General features: G+C 39.5%; 1 protein-coding gene across 5 annotated transcripts; it reads right to left on the reverse strand.

Annotated features, from left to right (window-relative positions):
* Positions 1 to 70: 70 nt before the first annotated feature.
* Positions 71 to 17212, reverse strand: ccdc30 (coiled-coil domain containing 30). Of its 5 annotated transcripts, none has more exons than XM_062054402.1 (27): positions 17092 to 17212; positions 14987 to 15146; positions 13118 to 13300; positions 11596 to 11716; positions 11301 to 11491; positions 9681 to 9758; positions 9112 to 9268; positions 8948 to 9019; positions 8523 to 8638; positions 8337 to 8452; positions 8072 to 8264; positions 7816 to 7914; positions 7228 to 7356; positions 6991 to 7128; positions 6503 to 6681; positions 4986 to 5229; positions 4687 to 4791; positions 4409 to 4579; positions 4116 to 4325; positions 3743 to 3900; positions 3524 to 3668; positions 3172 to 3293; positions 2120 to 2261; positions 1886 to 2022; positions 1632 to 1749; positions 1457 to 1506; positions 71 to 1356 (listed from the first exon to the last, which is right to left on the reverse strand). In XM_062054402.1, the coding sequence occupies exons 2-27, from the start codon at positions 14999 to 15001 to the stop codon at positions 1161 to 1163; spliced, it is 3585 nt and encodes a 1194-aa protein (XP_061910386.1). In that variant the 5' UTR covers positions 15002 to 15146; positions 17092 to 17212; the 3' UTR covers positions 71 to 1160. The 5 variants fall into 5 exon arrangements, with proteins under 5 accessions (XP_061910386.1, XP_061910385.1, XP_061910387.1 ...); XM_062054401.1 differs by lacking the exon at positions 17092 to 17212 and adding an exon at positions 15872 to 15982; XM_062054403.1 differs by lacking the exon at positions 17092 to 17212 and adding an exon at positions 15872 to 15981 and having other exon boundaries at positions 9681 to 9755.
* Positions 17213 to 19066: the final 1854 nt, after the last annotated feature.

A 19066-nucleotide genomic window follows, 5' to 3' on the forward strand; every position in this document is an offset into this window, starting at 1 on the left:
TAAATCCAACACCGTCTGCTCGTTTTTCCTGAAAGTGACACACTTCATTGGCATGCAGAAGCAAAGAAATTATGCCTGTAATGTTTATTTATGAAAATAGTGGTTTTAAAACATATTTACAAGCGTACAAGTGGCACTGTTTCTTGTGAGTGTCATGCAAACTACAGTTTATCAAACTTTTTACTTAGCAGCAACACATAGTCACACTTTGTCATTTCAGGCACGTTTTTGATCATAAAAAAAAAAATCTTCTGTACCTACAATATATATATACACACAAATAAAAGTGGTAATAAATATTTTTGATCCGACTGTACGACACAAGAAAGTCCTCTTTAGTGTTACACTAAGTAGAATAACTCTCCCAGAAAAATAATGTTTGGGAGAATCAAAATAGCATACCCTGCTCTCTCGATTTTAACAAGTACAAAAATGAATACACTGAATACTGGAGTGGCATAAGCGGTGTCAATAAACCTGGTATTTATACTTTGTCATAGTTTACTATACAGGCTCGACATGATCACTTAGACCAGGGGTCCCCAAACTACGGATCTGGCCCGCCAGCGTCCAAAATCCGGCCCGCGGGAAGTCCCAAGTTAAATTATTTATTTATTTATTTTTTTTTTAAAAATTTGTCCTTTCTAATCTATTTTCTACCGCTTCCCATTGATAACGTGACATCGCGCTCGGAATATATATATATATATATACACACACACACACACACACAGCCAGGCCCCCGGCCAAATTTTTTTAACCCAATGCGGCCCCCGAGTCAAAAAGTTTAGGGACCCCTGACTTAGATGATACAGCTCTAAAAATGTACCGGTAATACTGCACTGTTGGCAATGTTTAATGCAATATGATTAAAAATGCAACATCCCACTGCTACACTATCAGAACCGTAAACATGCTGAAACAATGTATAAAGTGCTCAGTTTTAAATATAGTCAGTCAGATATTATCAAAGGCTTCAACATTCACTGGCCTGAACTACTTTGTCCTATCATACGTTATTACTCTGAAAATAACCACGCATCTATTATTTTAATAACCCATTGCACCGGAAGTTCTCTACCATTGTCACTGAGAGTCTTTTTCAATCCAAATAGATTTTACTTTTTGTGTCCACGTTTCCCTCCTCACTGGCTCACCTCTCATGCATCATCACTGCTATTTGGACTCCCCAAGGTGGTGCCAGGAGGAAACAACGGGGAGATGAGGTTCAGGTAGCTTTGCTCTGACAGCTGCTGCGTGGAGGAAGATGCTCGCGTGCCGTCCAACACATGCTCAAACTGAGTTTGGCAGATTGCGTCCAACAGTTCCCGAGGGTCATACGAACCAGACGTTAGGCTGGTGAACACAATTGTGAAAAATGGCAATGACAAAAGTGCAACAATCACAACTATGACTCCCTTACTAAAAAAACACAAAGCTTGTTCAACATTTGTACCTTATTGTAGATGTTTGCAGGATGCTGTCACAGAGCACTTTCTTGGAATTCTGGATGTTAAAGTACATTTGTAAAACACAATAGAAACATGTCACCAACACTTTAAATAACTATTTCAGGAGGGGGTATGAACAGTGTGTGTGGCTAGATATGAATATGTGGGTGAGTATTTTACCTCATTGCTGTTGAAGGACTGCACGTTCCTCAGGGCACGCTCCAAGGAACTGACCTGATTGGACAGCCTGAGGGTTTGATCCTGTAGTCGCCTGTTTTCTGCTTCTAAGACACAGACCCTTGGCGATACACAAACACACACGATTTATTTTCCAAAAGAGTGAAATCAATTAAAATAAAATTCAATAAAAGGCTAAAATAATTGTTAATTTCTTGGCTGAGATAAATGAAGCTGTTTCAATATACAGTAGGTACCTGTGCTGAACGGTGGATGCAGCTCTCATGCCATTGCTGCCCATTTCCTCCGCCTCGCTTATCTTAAGCAACAGCACCCTCCTCTCCTCCAGAAGCTTCTCATTTTCCTCCATTACATTATGAATGCTCTCTTTTGCCTGCAGGGTAAGGATATTTTCAAAAAACATTTAATTGGTGACACAAGCATCCAAGTTTGCAACGAGAGTTTGGCATCTGGCAGGCATTATGTCTGACCTTGTGTGAGAAGCTGGCAGCCAGAGTCAACTCGTTCTCTAGTTTCTGGATGGTGTTGTCCCTCTGTGCAGTGGCTTTCAGGAAGACCTGCCTGGCCTGATGTAGCTTGGTTTTGTGCCGACTCTGTTTTTCATTGTACTTTCTGATGGGAATTGCAGAGAAGCTCTTAAAAAGGTTGCACCGCCATCCATTTATTTATTCTTACACTGATCTTTTGCCGCAGAGCAAAATTGTATTTTGTTGTAATGAGAACATAATACAGTGGTACCTCAACATAATGTTTTGAGCTAAGAGCTCTCTCCCAGCTAATTGTTGTGCTTTACAAACATAAATTTGAGTTACAAGCATCCCCAGCATTAGTTGGCGTAGCAAATATCACAGTGAACCCCGAAGATCCAACCAAAACGTCTTGTCCTATTTGCTAGCATTAACTTACAGCTAGAGATTGACATAACTTAGTTTTTCCCACGATGGAAAGAAAGAAAGCATGTGTGAATCAAGACAGAGCTGTGAAGAAGAAGTGGATGATATTCATTCAACTGAACAAATTAATCATCAAAAACATGTCAGAGCTTTTTTGGAGCGTATCACTGCTAATCTGCACTATACTGATGCAGAATGAGTAACGTCAGCCAAGAATGTCTTAACTGCGGACATTTATCCATGAAAAATATGGAAAAGCTTCTGATGGTGTGTTTAACGGAGAAGCAGCTGGAAGGAGATACTGTAGAAATCCGCTCTCCAAGTTAAATGCTGTACAATATTGTTACATTACTTCCTAAAACTACTGTAGTTTTTGGTAGTACATTGATTGTATTATTTTATGCAATATTGCTTATCTAAAAGTTAGATTTTTTATTTAAACAGTAATGTTACAAGTGAGAGGCGGGCTGGGGTTGTTTTTTTTTTTTTTTTGGGGGGGGGGGCGGCGTCAAGCACCAATGGGAGACGTTGATTTGAGATACAAGTTTTTTGAGTTAAGTAGGCTCTCTGTCACAGAACCAATTAATTTGTAAGTTGATGTACTACTATGTACGTTAAGTGTGTCTCACCTGATGTTAATGTTCAGTTGTAGAAAAACCTGCTTAAGCTCTCCTTGCATTCTGTCACACTCAAGCTGAGAGGCCATCAGATCGTCCTTCAGTCTACGGCAAGAGGCTTGGCTATCTTTTACCTTGAGGACAAATTTACATTCTGCGTGAACATAAGTTAATGTTGCTTTAATTTGTGTAAATTCTGAATACAATTATTTTAAAATAGTAATGTTTTAAGAACACATACAGGAAATACTTAAATACAGACTGGGAGGCTGGAAGTTTAGGACAAAATCTAAGTTGCTCAACAGCAGAACCACTTAAGTTCAGAGGCTCTTTACAAAGTAGGGTAATGAAATATGATATATACCTCCTCTCGAGCCTTGTTTAGTTCGGACTCTAGCTGCTGTGCTCGGTGGCTGAGCTCAGCATTGGTCCTGTTGAGCGTCACCTCCTTCAACCTCAGGGAACGTACTTGGTGCTGGAGCTCCTCCTCGCGCTGCTCTAAGAGCTTCCTGGATTTATGGTTAAGGCAAGACAGGATGTGTTAAAACTGAGCAGTGGTAGGTTAATTACAGCACTTTGTTACCTGTTGATGTGGTCCTCCTGCTGTTGCGCTCTGAGGGATGACAAGGTGTCAGATAGATCCCTGCTGTCCCGCTCCAGGCGGCTGCTCTCGCTGGCCCGGGCTTCCTCCATGCGCAGCTGGTGCTGGATCGTCTTGAGCTGTTGCTGCAGTTCTACCACCTGTGGTCATAGTCACACCCAAATTAAAACCAACTTGCATAACTCCTATTCTACCTGGCAGTATTAACACCACCACACAAAAACAGCTTATTGGTTGATAACTTCTTCTGGGTGAAAGGCACCAAAATGTTAGAAAATCTTACGAGCACAATTACCAACAAGATTTTATTTGTTGATTTAATGCAATGCCAATGCTTGACATCTTCCACACTGACCTTCTTGTCAGCCGCAATGACCCGTGCTCTCTCAACCTGCAGCTCCTCTTGCAAACTAGAGGTGGCGTTGCGGCTGGCAGAGTTGCGTGCCAGTTCCAGCTCCAGTTCCCTGATTCTTTGCTGTAGGCGTTCCAAATCAGCCGTCTGAGTGTGAAAACTCTTTTCCATTTGGGCAAGCTTGGCCTGGACCTGGTTCAGCTCTGCAGAAAGCTAAAGGAAACCCGTGGGAATATATTTAAATTATTTTTTTTGTTACAACAATGTGCCTCTCGTAACATTAAAAAGAAAACAACCTTGAGTTTTTCATTGTCTAGCAGGGTGTTGTGCCTCTTCAGGTCCATGTTTTTCTCCTTTTCGTAGCGTAGCTCTCGCTCTGCCGAGGTAAACAGACTCTGCACCCTCTGCAAGTCCTGCTTCATCTGTTTAGCCTCCTCTGCCTTCTGACTCAGCACTAAGTCCAGGGACTAAGAAGAGAATCAAGACACTTTTGGACTGAATAGGAATATTTTAGTGTATAAATGTCATCAGTTATTGTCTTGTAATTCTACTGTTAATTATCAGCCAATTTTACCTTGATGTGTGCCTGTGCTTCATTGATCTGGGCCTGCCAAGCCACTTGGTGCTGAGAGGCCAGTTGCTGCATCTCCACTTGTTTGGTCTGTAAGTGATTCTCCTGCTTTACAAAAAACAACAACAAGTAAGGCCACCCCCATTAGAACACCTGCACAATGTAGTAGAGCCAAAACTTCTGTCTTCATTATACTGTAGCTATAGGAATTAATACCAATATGTTAATTATTTAAGTCTACACATCAAATTAAAATTAATTGGTTGGGCATAACTCCACCGGACGAAATTCAATACAGTTACCTGATCTTTGGTCTTCTCCACTGGACCAAAAGTTAACTCCAAGTGTGCAGACTTCAAGTTTCTGCTAAGTGCTTCATCATTCAAAGAGAGTTGATCCTGCTGCTGCTGAAGTTGCTCCTTAAGGTGTTGCAATTCAAGCTCCAGTTTCTCTTTTTCCCCTTCGGCTGCCAGTTTCTTCTGGACGTTGTCACTCAGCTTGGCCTGCAGCTCAGCCGTCAGCAGCCGCTCAGAGACCATCTCATCCCTGGAAAAGCAAATATGTGGAAGCCAGACAAGAAAACTTGTTCGCATCATTCTACCTGGTGGTCAATCATTTCTTTCCCATTGCCATTGCTCCAAATATGGGGAAAATATTGCATATTTTGTATATTTGCCATAAAAAAGCTTTTTATTTCTTCTGAAATAAAGAGGCATAGAATTTTTTTTTATGGCAATGGATATTTCTGAAGTTGATATATAAATTTAAACTTGAAAAGTAAAAAAAAAAAATCCATGACTTTAATAACTGAGATCCTTAAAGGACCTGGGGACCCTAAACAGTCAACGAAATGTAGCCAAGCCCTAAGCTTTACAATATATATTGTATTTGCAAATATCCAAATGGCTGCCGAATCCTTAGATTTGTCATTATACGTCATTATACTGAAGTGTTGACCTCACATATTTGTATGAGAAAACTGGAGAACAGTGGTGTCCAAAGTGCAGCCCGCAGCTGATTTTTAAAACATTTTTAAAAATACTACCCAAATAAAAAGTGGAATACAAGGGCAAACAACTGAAATGTAATGAGAAAATGTTGCAATATTGACGGTCATTGCTAAAAAAAGAATACAAACTAATTATCGACAGATAGATCTGAATTTGATATAGAGAGTAAGCGTTGAAAGTCAAAATAATATACATTTAAAAATGACTTATTTGAACACTTTTGACCTTTTTGTGTGATTTTTTTTTATTGTTCATAAATAATAAGCAATGTTGTAATTAATTATTTGCCTATTTAAGGCTCCAATGACTTGAAGTGAAATGTTATGGGGAATATATTGCATATTTTGTGTTTTTGCCCTAAAAAACAGGGTTTTCTTTAGAAATAAAAGACAAAAAACATTTTTTACTTTTTTTTTTATGGCATCGGATATTTCTGAATTTCATCTCATTTAAATTTGAAAAGTAAAAAAAAAAAATCCATGACTTATTTTTATCACTTTAATAACTGAGACCCTTTAGGGTCCCCGGGACCTTTAACAGTCACCAACATTTAGCCAAGCCCTAAGGGTTACAATATATATTGAAAAATATCAAAATGGCCACCGAATCCTTGGATTTGTCATTATACGACCCTGAAGTGTTGACGTCACACATTTTTATGAGAAAACTCGAGAATAATGGTGTCCAAAGTGCGGCCCGCAGCTGATTTTTAAAACATTTTAAAAATACTACCCAAATAAAAAGTGGAATAAAAGGGCAAATAACTGAAATTTCACAAAATGTGAACCACACCTAAAAAAGTTATATACCTGAATTTTTTGTGTTCTGTTTGAAGGCTGTTAAGTTCTTTGGTTCGTCGGTCAGTCTGCTCCTGAAGTTGGTCAACCTGTACTCGGTATTCCTGCAGGTCATTTTGGGTTTGGTTACTGTCCTTGTGGCGTTCCATCTCACTCTGGTGTCGCCGGTGGGCACGCTCCATCTGGGCTAACTGAAATATATTTGTATGCAAAGCTGTGAATCAACATGGTCTAATTTGAAATACTTTCCTTTCTTACATTTATTATCAGTTTTGATAATTTACATACTTTGGGAATTTTGGCAGTTTAATAAATAAGTTCATAAAATGAAAACTCAAAAATATATAGTGCTGTGTTTCTTGTCCCTTCTAAAAAAGACCAGTAATCAAGTTAGGCGGGTGGTTTTGTTTGGCAATGTTGAAAATGTTCCACTCCAGTTCACGGTTAAAAATAACAATACTAGGACATCTCTAGTGTACGCAGACTTGAAGCTTGCAAACCTTCTCCTCCAGAAATGCCTTTTCCCCCTTGACTTGGCTAAGACTTTTGATGAGGGTTTTCCCTTGCTGGCATTCAGTCTGGAGACTGTTGACCTCAAGTCTCAGCTTCTTCAGCTCTCTCTCACCAATCTGTAAAGCCTTGGGTGAAATAGTAAAGAACATTTCAATAAGCTTACTAATAGCTCACTGTTGTAGATGTTTTAAATGCTTCCAAAGCATTAATGTTCTGTATAATACCTCCTTGTCTTTTTTTAGGGCAGCCTGTGCAGAACTCAAGTCCAACTCTAGCTGTTTTCTCCAGTTCCTCTCCTCAGTCAGATGAGCTTCCAGCAGAGCCAGTCTCTCCGGGCCATTTTCTCGTATGTGCTTGATACATTGACAGAGGAGAACGATGCATTTAACTTCATGATATTAATTTTTCTACTCTGAATTATATAATAATCCAATGTCATATTGTTGCATCAAATTTGCATCACGTTTTTTTTTTTTTACCATTTTCTTAGTTTATTCAGTAGGCAATTTGATGACAAACCGCAGCACCATTAAAACGTTTGTGAAACTGCATGTTTGCAAAAAAATCTGTATTACAGCAAAAAACAATCTTTAAAATATTTTAAGTTCAACAAGCAAATAATTAACACCATTTTTGGGACGATAAACTTCCAAAGGCATAAGGGGTATTACACAATAATAATAATGCCTGTGTCCCTCAGATTAGGTAGGGACCTGTGGAATACATACTAAGAATGAGGTTGATTCTTTCCTACTGTCCTCAATCTAATAAATATTCAACACACTAAACATAAAACATGAAGTGTTTCTTACCAGCTGTAAGAAGGGCTCTGTGGTTTTGACCTCATCTCCATTCTTTAACAGCTTCAATTGTGTTTCCTGCTTCTTCAGCTCTCCCTCAAGGTTTTTGATCTGCATGACCAAATGATCATGATGATGATCATGAACTTGAACTCCAACCTAAACTATGTCTTTGAATCAAAAGCTGTTGGACTAACTATCTTCTACTTCTCTGACAAAATATCAACCATCACTCCTACTGTATATTACAGAGAGGGCTACATATTACCCGCCGATGTAGTCCCTCCAGTTCTCCCTCATGGCGATGCCTATTCTCCTTGCTGGCATTCTGGGTTTCCCCGAGCAGAGACTCCAGCTCCTCGTTTCTCTCCTCCAGCTCCTCCTGCTCCTTGCGTAGCCGCTGAAGTTGGCGCTCCAATTCTCTCACCTGAACAAGCCTGTCCTCAATCACCGCATGACAGCTGGCATACAATGATGACAGGATGAGTCAGTATTATGCAATGAACAGGGATTGCTAAAGACTTCACATTTACCGTTTGTGAGTCGGATCATTTTCTTTAGTTAAAAAGTCAGCCAGGTTGTTCTGTGGTTCAACGTTCTTTTGACTTCTGTCCTCTTTTAGGGCTTGGTTGTCATTGCTTGTTTCCAGCTGGACAAACACAACATGTTGCTGTATAGTTTGGACTTAAATTAGACTTAGAATGTACAACAACACCAACCCGCTGAAGCAGATTTTTCTTCTCCGACTCTAAAGAATGCACTCTCTCCCTCAGACTTATGTTGTCTGCATCCAATCTGTCACTTTGCTCTTTGGCCCTCTGCAGCTTCATCATATCTGGAAAAAAGTCAAAGAAAACATGTATATATGAGAAAATGAATGTTATCTGGGCTGTGCTGCAGTATAAAACCATTTTTCACCATCTAGCGGGAATAAAATGTAAACACAAAACCTTTTTTGGGGTTTGTTAGTTGAACTTATTCACCACCAAAATTCTTAAAATTCATTAAATGGAATTATCGTTAACCTTTTCGAATCAACGTGAAAGACCCTAATGAAATATAAAGTGTCGTAGACTTGTGGTAATGTTTAATACATCTGCATATTTAGGCTTGTACTATAATGAATGTCAGTTCCAAATATTACCGCATTGTTTCAGTTTGTCCACTTCTTTCCTGAGAATCTCTAGTTCTTGCAGCGTTTCCTGAAGCTCCGACTCTAAAATCATCAAAATATATTATATTAAGTTGCTTAAGTACCAAACGGTTCATCATTCATTGGGGCACACAAGCAAAGTATTTGTAACATACCACACACGTCTAGACTGTTGCTTTTGGCCACATCCAGCTCATTGTTGAGCCTTCGGATTTCCTGATGAGCCATCTCCAACCTGCTTGACGCCTCGTCCAAGTCGCGCTCCAGCCCCTGGCGCTCATTACGCTCATGGGAGAGCTCCTCGCTGTGAGCCTGTCGTTGAAGGAAACTTGTGTTAATGGCTGCTGAGATTATTAGGAGAGAAAACAGACACTGTCAAAAGTCATGCATTTTGAAAAGGGAGGTTTATCATCGCCGCAGGTCTGCAAAGGAGTGAGGGGATAGACCAACATTTTGTGTGAAGGATTCCCTGCACCAGAAACCAGTGCAACAATGGCTCTCATGCTACGTGCCCCTGCAGCCTATCAACTGCCATTAAATATTGTATTTAAAACCAGGTACTTCCCAATGACAAGTTATTGAAAAAGCAATCGCAGTGGTCATGCAGGTATCAGTAAAAACAAGCAGTGCCACACCGAGACAAGCCAGAGTTATCACTTTTTCAATGGCTTTTTCAATCACATATATGTTAGTCATGTTAGTTCAGTCGTGGGAGGGAACCTACAGGGGCAATATTGTTTTTGCTCTGACCAGACTTGCGCAGCCCAAAGAGCTTCTTCCAAGGAGTCTGGGACGAACCCTGCTGGGAGCAAAGACCACGTGTGTGCAGCATCACACCAAACAAGTTAATTTAGAATGGGGGGTCCTGGTTTCTTCAACCAGCAGAGAACAGGAAATGTTCAGATTCAACGCTGATGTAGTGTCTGCACCTATCCACATTGGTCAATGATGGACAATGTAATCCCAAAATAGACATTGTAGGATAACATCAATTCGTAAGTAATATTTTGTTGTAAAACATTGATGCTATTATGCACCATTACAACCGGCTGGGAATAATAACATTTGTTGGTACAGAACAGCATCGGAAATAGTACATGCAAATACTATACGGTTTGTATATTCATACAAACACCACAGTGGTTGTATAGTCATACCAACACTATACTGTTTGTATTAATTCACCTTTTGCAGAGTTCATTTTAAAATGTGTTTCAAAGACAAAAAACATGCTTGGAATAGCTTTTTGCATCAAATAATATTGAGTAAAGAAGAAATGCAGTTTCAAACACGGTACACTTTTTCGTCTTCTTGGCTTGTGACTAATGTAGTAAAGAACGGCGTATTGGTCGGCCACGGAGATTCGCGTACAGATAACTCACCACGTGCCAGAGAGAACTGGTTTCCAATCGCAGAATCTAGATCAGGGGTCCACAACCCACAACTCTGGAGCTTCATGTGGCTCTTTCATACCTCTGCCCACGCTCCCTTTGGCTTGCTTTTGAAACAAAATGTCAATAAATAATAGCTATTTAATTAAATTTTACTTAGTTTATGTTAATGTAACATTTGCTATTTAGAGAGTTGGGTGATCTTGTAATATATAAATAAAACTTATTTTAATATTTTGTTAATAAAAAGGTACATAACATTCCCTATGCGTCATCTTTTGTTGCCAAGCAATTGCATTGTTTTTAGGTAAGCTAGCAATGGACCTATCAAAAAAGGTAAACATTTCTGATGAAAATTTAACATTTAATGCTTCAACAACAGATTAATTTGCTTTTACTGTGGCTGGTTCATATGTGTGCTTAATATGTGGGGAGAAAATAGCAAACAACAAAAAAAGTCAAATGTTGAAAGACATTTCCAAAACAAACACACATCATTTGTGGAAAAATGATGGAGATGTCTTAGAAAGAGCAATTTCAGAACTGGTGTGGAAAGCTGACCATGAGCAAAAATACCTGGTGAGTCGTCTGTGTTTGATTTCATAAATGTTATAGCATAAGTGTAATGAAACGATACGTGATGCAATCGCCATTTTAGGGCTCAGAGTTTACAGCTCTAGGTGGGTTTTATTAGGTGGGAAATGGGCTCAAATGGCTCTTTGTATGCTGAAGGTTGCCAACCCCTGATCTAGATCATTTAATCTGAAAATCTGTAAAGCCAAACACGATCGGATCCAGCTGTTTCCAAGTGTTGTAAATATTTTATTTCGAGCTGAATCATTTGAGAAATCACGCTAATTGAGTGCATGGAGACATACCGACCGTGATTCTAGTCATACTGTATATTAGCCACGAAACAGGACAACTAACTCAGATGTGTGTCAGTTCTTCACCTGGAGTGGGACATTCATAGTGTTGCCAGATAAATTGTGGGTCTCAAGCCTCCTTTCAGCAGCCTCTAGTCTTTCAAGCAGTGTTGCCCGCTCCACCAGTAAGTAAGCCACCTGTTCACTGGGGCTGCTCAGGCCTATCTCCCCCAGGTCTTCCTGGGCTAACATCTCCGCCAGCTCCTTGCTCTGAATCTCTGGAGGAACATTTTTCATTAGACTTTCACAGGACAACAGGTGTTATTTAGTCTAGTTTTTTTTTAAATGCCAATAATGTACAGAAACGTTATGGTGGGCTCACCTTGTTGCTGACTGATGTGGTGCAGCTCTTGTCGCAGTTGTTCATTGTCTCTTTCATAGCCAGCAGTCACACACTCGCGCTGTTGCAGAAGCCCACGGATATGCCCAACATAGCTGTCCACCTGACATAACAGTTTAAGGACACATTGCAAAACAAGCAACATCACTCAGAGAGACACAAACCTCTTACCAACACCTAAACACTTGGCAACTGTGAAATCAGTACAGTATGTGTATTTTAAAGGCCTACTGAAATGAAATGTTCTTATTTAAACGGGGATAGCAGGTCCATTCTATGTGTCATACTTGATCATTTTGCGATATTGCCATATTTTTGCTGAAAGGATTTAGTAGAGAACATCGACGATAAAGTTCGCAACTTTGTCGCTAATAAAAAAGCCTTGCCTGTACCGGAAGTAGCGTGACGTCACAGGTTGTGGAGCTCCTCACATCTGCACATCGTTTACAATCATGGCCAGCAGCAGCGAGAGCGATTCGAAACGAGAAAGCGACGATTACGCCATTAATTTGAGCGAGGATGAAAGATTTGTGGATGAGGAAAGTGAGAGTGAAGGATTAGAGGGCAGTGGAAGCGATTCAGATAGGGAAGATGCTGTGAGAGGCGGATGGGACCTGATATTCAGCTGGGAATGACTAAAACAGTAAATAAACACAAAACATGTATATACTCTATTAGCCGCAACACAACCAGGCTTGTATTTAATATGCCACAAATTAATCCGCATAGCAAACACCTCCCCCCTCCCGTCCATATAACCCACCAATACAAATCAAACACCCGCACAACACACTCAATCCCACAGCCCAAAGTACCGTTCACCTCCGTAAAGTTCATACAGCACATATAATTCCCCAAAGTTACGTACGTGACATGCACATAGCGGCACGCACGTACGGGCAAGCGATCAAATGTTTGGAAGCCAAAGCTGCGTACTCACGGTAGCGCATCTGCTATCCAACTCAAAGTCCTCCTGGTTGTGTTGCTGCAGCCAGCCGCTAATACACCGATCCCACCTACAGCTTTCTTCTTTGCTGTCTTCACTGTTCATTAAACAAATTGCAAAAGATTCACCAACACAGATGTCCAGAATACTGTGGAATTTTGCAATGAAAAGAAACGACTTAATAGCTGGCCACAATGGTGTCCCAATATGTCCGCACAATCCGTGACGTCACGCGCAAACGTCATCATACCGAGACGTTTTCAGGAGGATATTTCGCGGGAAATTTAAAATTGCACTTTACTAATCTAACCCGGCCGTATTGGCATGTGTTGCAATGTTAAGATTTCATCATTGATATATAAACTATCAGACTGCGTGGTCGGTAGTAGTGGGTTTCAGTAGGCCTTTAAGTAAAATATGTTTGTTTTTACATTTTTGGCCGATAAACTGATTTTTTTTTTAATTTTGTAGATGATGAAAAATAGGTACCAACGATGAATGAAAAATTTAAAATGTCTTGACAACCTTCCATCATTTATGTAGAATTCTTTGGCTCACCTCCTTCATTTCGTTGGCCTGCTGTGAACGTAAAGTATGCAGCTCCTGTGTGGACTGCTGCAGCTCAGCCTCGGTGTCGAGGAGCCGCTGCCAAAGGTGGCGCTGTCGCTCGTCTGGACTGGCCCCCGAGGGCAAACCATCATCCTGGAGCCGCACGGAAATCTGGTCCTGCTCTGACCGCACCTGAAGAAAAGGAGGATAAAGTGGATGCTCTAGAGCTGACTTCATCGGAGTACAAGCAGGATTACATAAAAACTACATAACTGATCTGAAAAAAATGGAACAGGATTAGGCCATGCAGAGGGCTGGATTAATGAATAGGCATATTTTCGGTGATCAATACAAACTATACAGCAGGGCTATTCAACTGGGGAGCCAAATCGGCCTGGGAGTGACACCATTCCGGTCCCCAGGTTCAGTTCATAACTTGGAAGACAAACAATTATGCGGCAAATTCCTTAATGCACAAGAGTTCTCCTGTTGTATAGAGGATCTTGGACCACTGTTAACACAATAGCAGATCCTTGCATTGACATTTTAATCTAGCTAGGAAACATAGAATGCTGGGTCCAAACTTGTGATTTACATATAACTGAAGTGTTCCACAAGGCACCCCTTTAAATTTACTGCTTTTTGGAAGTTAATTTTTCATAATGTGACTTATGTGACTAAGGGTTTATTGTAGATTGTTTACTTTGGATGCAGTCAGTAGTCATTTGTTCAACTTCTTTAGTTTTACTAGTGGTGTTCCTGAAGGTTCCATTTTAGGTCCTCTCTTTTTCATCATTTGGGCTGTATTTATTAACTGGTTGCCCGCAAGTTCAGTTCAAATAACTTGTGAGAGACGGACATTTTTGCAGAAGGTTTTTAAAAACAGCAGAGCGCTTCTGTAAGAAACTCTGACAAAATAAATGGATCAAAATCAAATGTCACTGTAAAGACGCTGAAGGTAGGAGTCTGGCCCCTTTCTGGAAATGTGGCCACAAAACTATTTAGATGACTATCCCTGCTGGCCTGATGGTCAGTTAAAAACATTTAATTCATATGTAGTCCTGCAGACTTTACTATGGACTGGACTCTCACATTATTAACTGTGTCCACTCTGGTTTTTTTGCCCTGATGTGGGATCTGAGCCGAGGATGTCGTTGTGGCTTGTGCAGCCCTTTGAGACACTTTTGATTAAGGAATGAACTTTGATTGATGCTTTGTTGGATAGTACATTCATCATGAAATAATTTCATATATGTCTTTTGTTTTGTTTTATTTTAAATTTTCGACGCCACATTGACAAATTTAACTTCCACCCGAATGCAGCTGAGATAGGCTCCAGCACCCCCTGCGGTAGAAAATGGATGGATGAATGGAACTTCAATACTCACTCATGAACCATTAGATTCCAACATCAGATAAAGTCAGAGCCTTTAATGTTTTATGGTTGTCATGATTATCAGCTGATTTGTGCTGCTGTTGTGTCACACAGGCAATATATTGGCACGCTATATGTATAAAATAAATCTATATTAGTTTAGAAAAACGTTCAGTGTCTAGTGAGAAAGCCAATGCCTTCAGGGAGCATATAGAAGGCTGCAAGCCTAGAATGGCATGCCAACACTAAACACATGTCGCTGAACTCTATACTGTATTTTACAGGCTGTGTAACTTGAGTGGGCCCCACCCGAGGCCCAAAACATGCAGCGTATTGTCACAAGCCCTGTATCAGGTCTCCCAGGGACTTGTTGGAGTTAAATGCTACACACGGCTCTATAATATGGCAAGAAAGAACTAAACGGCAAGATAACATTTACAACGGCAGGCAAAAGATAATAACTATGATGACTAGTCATCTGGATGGTTATTGAAGATGTTTACCTCTTCGTGGTCCATGGTGCCACATTAAGTTGGATGAAGCTGCCTGGTAGGGATGGAACTTGGTTTCCGCGGTGGGGAAAAAAAACAAGATTCCAGACGACGGTTTATCCTTCAGTTGCACACAAAGTGCCAACAGAATTCCACTTCAGGTACATTTTTGCTGTTGGATATTAAAACATAATGCAGTCAGTTCAGGTCACAGCAAAGTTAGATCCTAGTTAGACTAGTTGACATGATCCAATGCAAATCTTAAAGCAGTTTACATGTAAGATTTGCACAAATGGTATGACAAAGCACTATACAGCTTCTCTATGTATCTCTTCTAAGGCGATAGCATTAAACAATACATAACCTAAACTAGTGTTTGTCAACCTTTTTTGAGCCAAGGCACATTTTTTTCCAAAAAAAAAAAAAAGACAGAGGCACACCACCAGCAGAAAAGGTTAAAAAAATGAAACTCCACCAGGTTGTCGTGCCTTATTTTGTGTTGTTGTTGTTTCCTGTGTGTAGCGCTTTAGTTCCTGTCTGGCGCTGTTATTTTGGTGACCTTTCTTGTTTTATTGGTGTTCTCCTGTAGCAGCTTCACGCCTTCCTTTGAGTGCTATGTGCCCGCACCTGCTTTGTTTTCGCAATCAAGACTATTTAAGTTGTGCGTACGCTATCCTTCTTTGTGGGGACTTTGTTGATTGTCATGTACGAATGTATTTTGTGGACGCCGTCTCCACTCCACACGCTGTAAGTTTTTGCTGTCGTCCAGCATTCTGTTTTTGTTTACTTTGTAGCCAGTTCAGTTTTACTTTTGTTTTGCATAGCCATCCCTATGCTTCAGTGCCTTTTCCTAGCGGGACTTGCCTTTTGTTCATTTTTGGTTTAAGCGTTACATACCTTTTTACCTGCACGCTGTCTCCCGCTGTGCTCTGCATACTGGGATCACGGCAAACCATCCTCGACACGTTCAGACTTCTACAAAGCAATTAACTACCTGCTGCCACCTACTGATATGGAGTATTACATGGCTACCCCTGCCAAGCTCGACACAGCACAGGCACTAAACGACGGCACATTATTATAATTATTGATTTGCACGGTGGAACAGGGGTTAGTGCATGTGCCTCACAATACGAAGGTCCCGAGTAGTCCCGAGTTCAATCCCGGGCTCGGGATCTTTCTGTGTGGAGTTGACATGTTCTCCCTGTGACTGCGTGGGTTCCCTCCGGGTACTCCGGCTTCCTCCCACCTCCAAAGACATGCACCTGGGGATAGGTTGATTGGCAACACTAAAATTGGCCCTAGAGTGTGAATGTGAGTGTGAATGTTGTCTGTCTATCTGTGTTGGCCCTGCAATGAGGTGGCGACTGATTGATTGATTGGATTGATTGATTGAAACTTTTATTAGTAGATTGTACAATTGACCACTAAATGGTAACACCCAAATAGGTTTTTCAACTTGTTTAAGTCGGGGTCCACGTAAATCAGTTCATGGTAATTCATGTCCAGGGTGTACCCCGCCTTCCGCCCGAATGCAGCTGAGATAGGCTCCAGCACCCCCCGCGACCCCAAAGGCGACAAGCTGTAGAAAATGGATGGATGGATGGATTTGCAAACATTTGTTTTTGGACCAATTAGGCGAAGTTGCATAATTTCCCACGGCACACAAGACAATATCTCACGGCGGTTGAAAAACCCTGCCCTAAACTACTATATGCATCTAAATGGGGTTAAAATCTGTACTTTAGAGCGAACCATTGTCTTCAAAATGTCTGACGTAGAGCAATGAGTTTTTTCATATAACACACCACGTACATTCCTTTTGCCCACGCAAGCTTGACAATGCAATGAAGGCATAAAGCATGATTAAACCAACATATTTAAACGCTCAGTATAATCTACGAAAAACATTCAGTCTTCAGCCGCGTGCTAGCAAGGCGGCAAAGTTAGCCCCAAAGTTGGAATGTGCGGCTAAAAGCTAACGCTAGTCCGGGCTAACCCTTTAGACGCTCGGCTGGGGACTAAAAGTGAGCGTCCACCGGAACGAAGTACTCCACACAACGTCGCCGTGCGGAAGTTAATGTTGCTACTCGTTGTTAAAACGTAGAAAGACTCACCGTATAGCGACGAGTGCTACAAGTTTGGCTAACTGTTGACGACAGGCGTGGTTAAGTGGACTGGCTTCCACTAGCACCTTGGCAACGGAGCGTACCATTATTACGACCATGCGGGGGGGAGATCAGTCTTAAAATACCGTTATATCTTTAACCAGGCAACAATTAAATCACCTGACACCCCTGCTGCCCCCAAACATATACCACAGTATTTTATTATATTTATTTTCCTTTTAAGATATATGCTACTTAGTATGGAGAGCCAAATGGGATAAGTAACATAACACACATTTTTCAATAATGAGTTAATGTGTCATTAATTAAATAATTGAATAATGAAATAATAAAATCAATATTTAAATAAATTGTAAAATAAAACATTAAATTATGAAATTATGAAATAAATAATTAATTCCATCCATCCATTTTCTATTTTAGATTAAATATTGGCCCTCGTGTGTGAATGTGAGTGTGAATGTTTTTCTGTCTATCTGTGTTGGCCCTGCAATGAGGTGGCGACTTGTCCAGGGTGTACGCCGCCTTCCCCCCGCAACCCCAAGAGGGACAAGCGGTAAAAAATGGATGGATGGATGGATCTATAAATAATTACTGAAACATGTAGTTAATTAAATGATTAAATCATGGAATGATGAAATCAATATTTAATAATTTTTTTAATTACTTAATTCAATTAAGAAATACATTATAAATTAAATTATTAAATAATTGAATGGAATTTGACATTAAAAATATTAATGACACATTTAGTAACACATTTATGTATTAAATGCCAATTATAGTTAATCAATGACACATTTAAGTAATTATTTAAATATGTGTTTATTTATCACATTTTGTTCCCTCAAAATGACCATAAAATATACGATAATATTTTATTATAATAATTTGCACTTCAAACTATATCCCATTGAGTATGGCAAGGCCAAATAGGACAAAATACAATGAATATACAAATCTTTAAATAATTACTTAAATGTGTCATCAATTAATTAAATCATTAAATACTCAATAAATAATTAAATCAATAAGTAATTAAATGTGAAATAATACATTTAATAATGAAATTGATAATTAATTGAATAATTAAATGCAATTAGACATTACATATATTAATGACACATTTAATAACACATTTATGAATTAAATAAAAATGTTAATTAATTAATTACACATTTAGTAATAATTCAAAGATGTATTTATTTATTGTATTTAATTCCGTTTGGACCTCCATAACCAAGAATCAGATTTATTTTGTCATTATTATTGAAAAATGTGTGTTAATTGTTATGACAACGTCAGGTTTCATACCATTCTTTTTTGTAGGATGATACCATATTCATCATTTACAATGACAAAGTAGTAGTAAGTAGTCATGTCCACCAGACAGAACTTTGTTGTGTTCCGTATCTTAAAAATACTGTTTGTTTTTTCTTGAACGGCAGGGATCGCGGCTTGCTAATTTTTGGTTGTCTCAAAGCACGTTGTAAAAATAAAAATAAACACACAAAAAACATAACAAATTAGAACATCAGAGCAAAAGGCACAATATAAGGATAAACAAGCTAAAATGTTGATACACAAATCTACATGTTTTTTTTGTTTTAATATCAAAATGGCCTCCCACATTCCAGTGAGAGCTATGCGTTTGAATGATGTGTTTTTACATTAAAGACTATTAATATATTTTTTTCTTGAATTATAAAACATGTATTTCCAAGTGACTAACTGCAAAAATAGAATACCTGTTTTTTTGTCGCCACTCCAATCATGTGTAAATATAACCACTAGAGGGTGACAAATCCGCGTTGTTTCACTTTAGAGAAACCGTTTTTAAATATTGATGATGTAGTGATAGTATTGCTGCATTATTGCCCCTTTTTAAACATAATTTATGATGATCATGTATATATTTATTTTTGGATGTTGAGTGCAAGATTCTGAAGCTATCAATCCATTT

Source organism: Entelurus aequoreus, linkage group LG07 (assembly GCF_033978785.1).
Source record: "Entelurus aequoreus isolate RoL-2023_Sb linkage group LG07, RoL_Eaeq_v1.1, whole genome shotgun sequence".
Taxonomy (NCBI): domain Eukaryota; kingdom Metazoa; phylum Chordata; class Actinopteri; order Syngnathiformes; family Syngnathidae; genus Entelurus; species Entelurus aequoreus.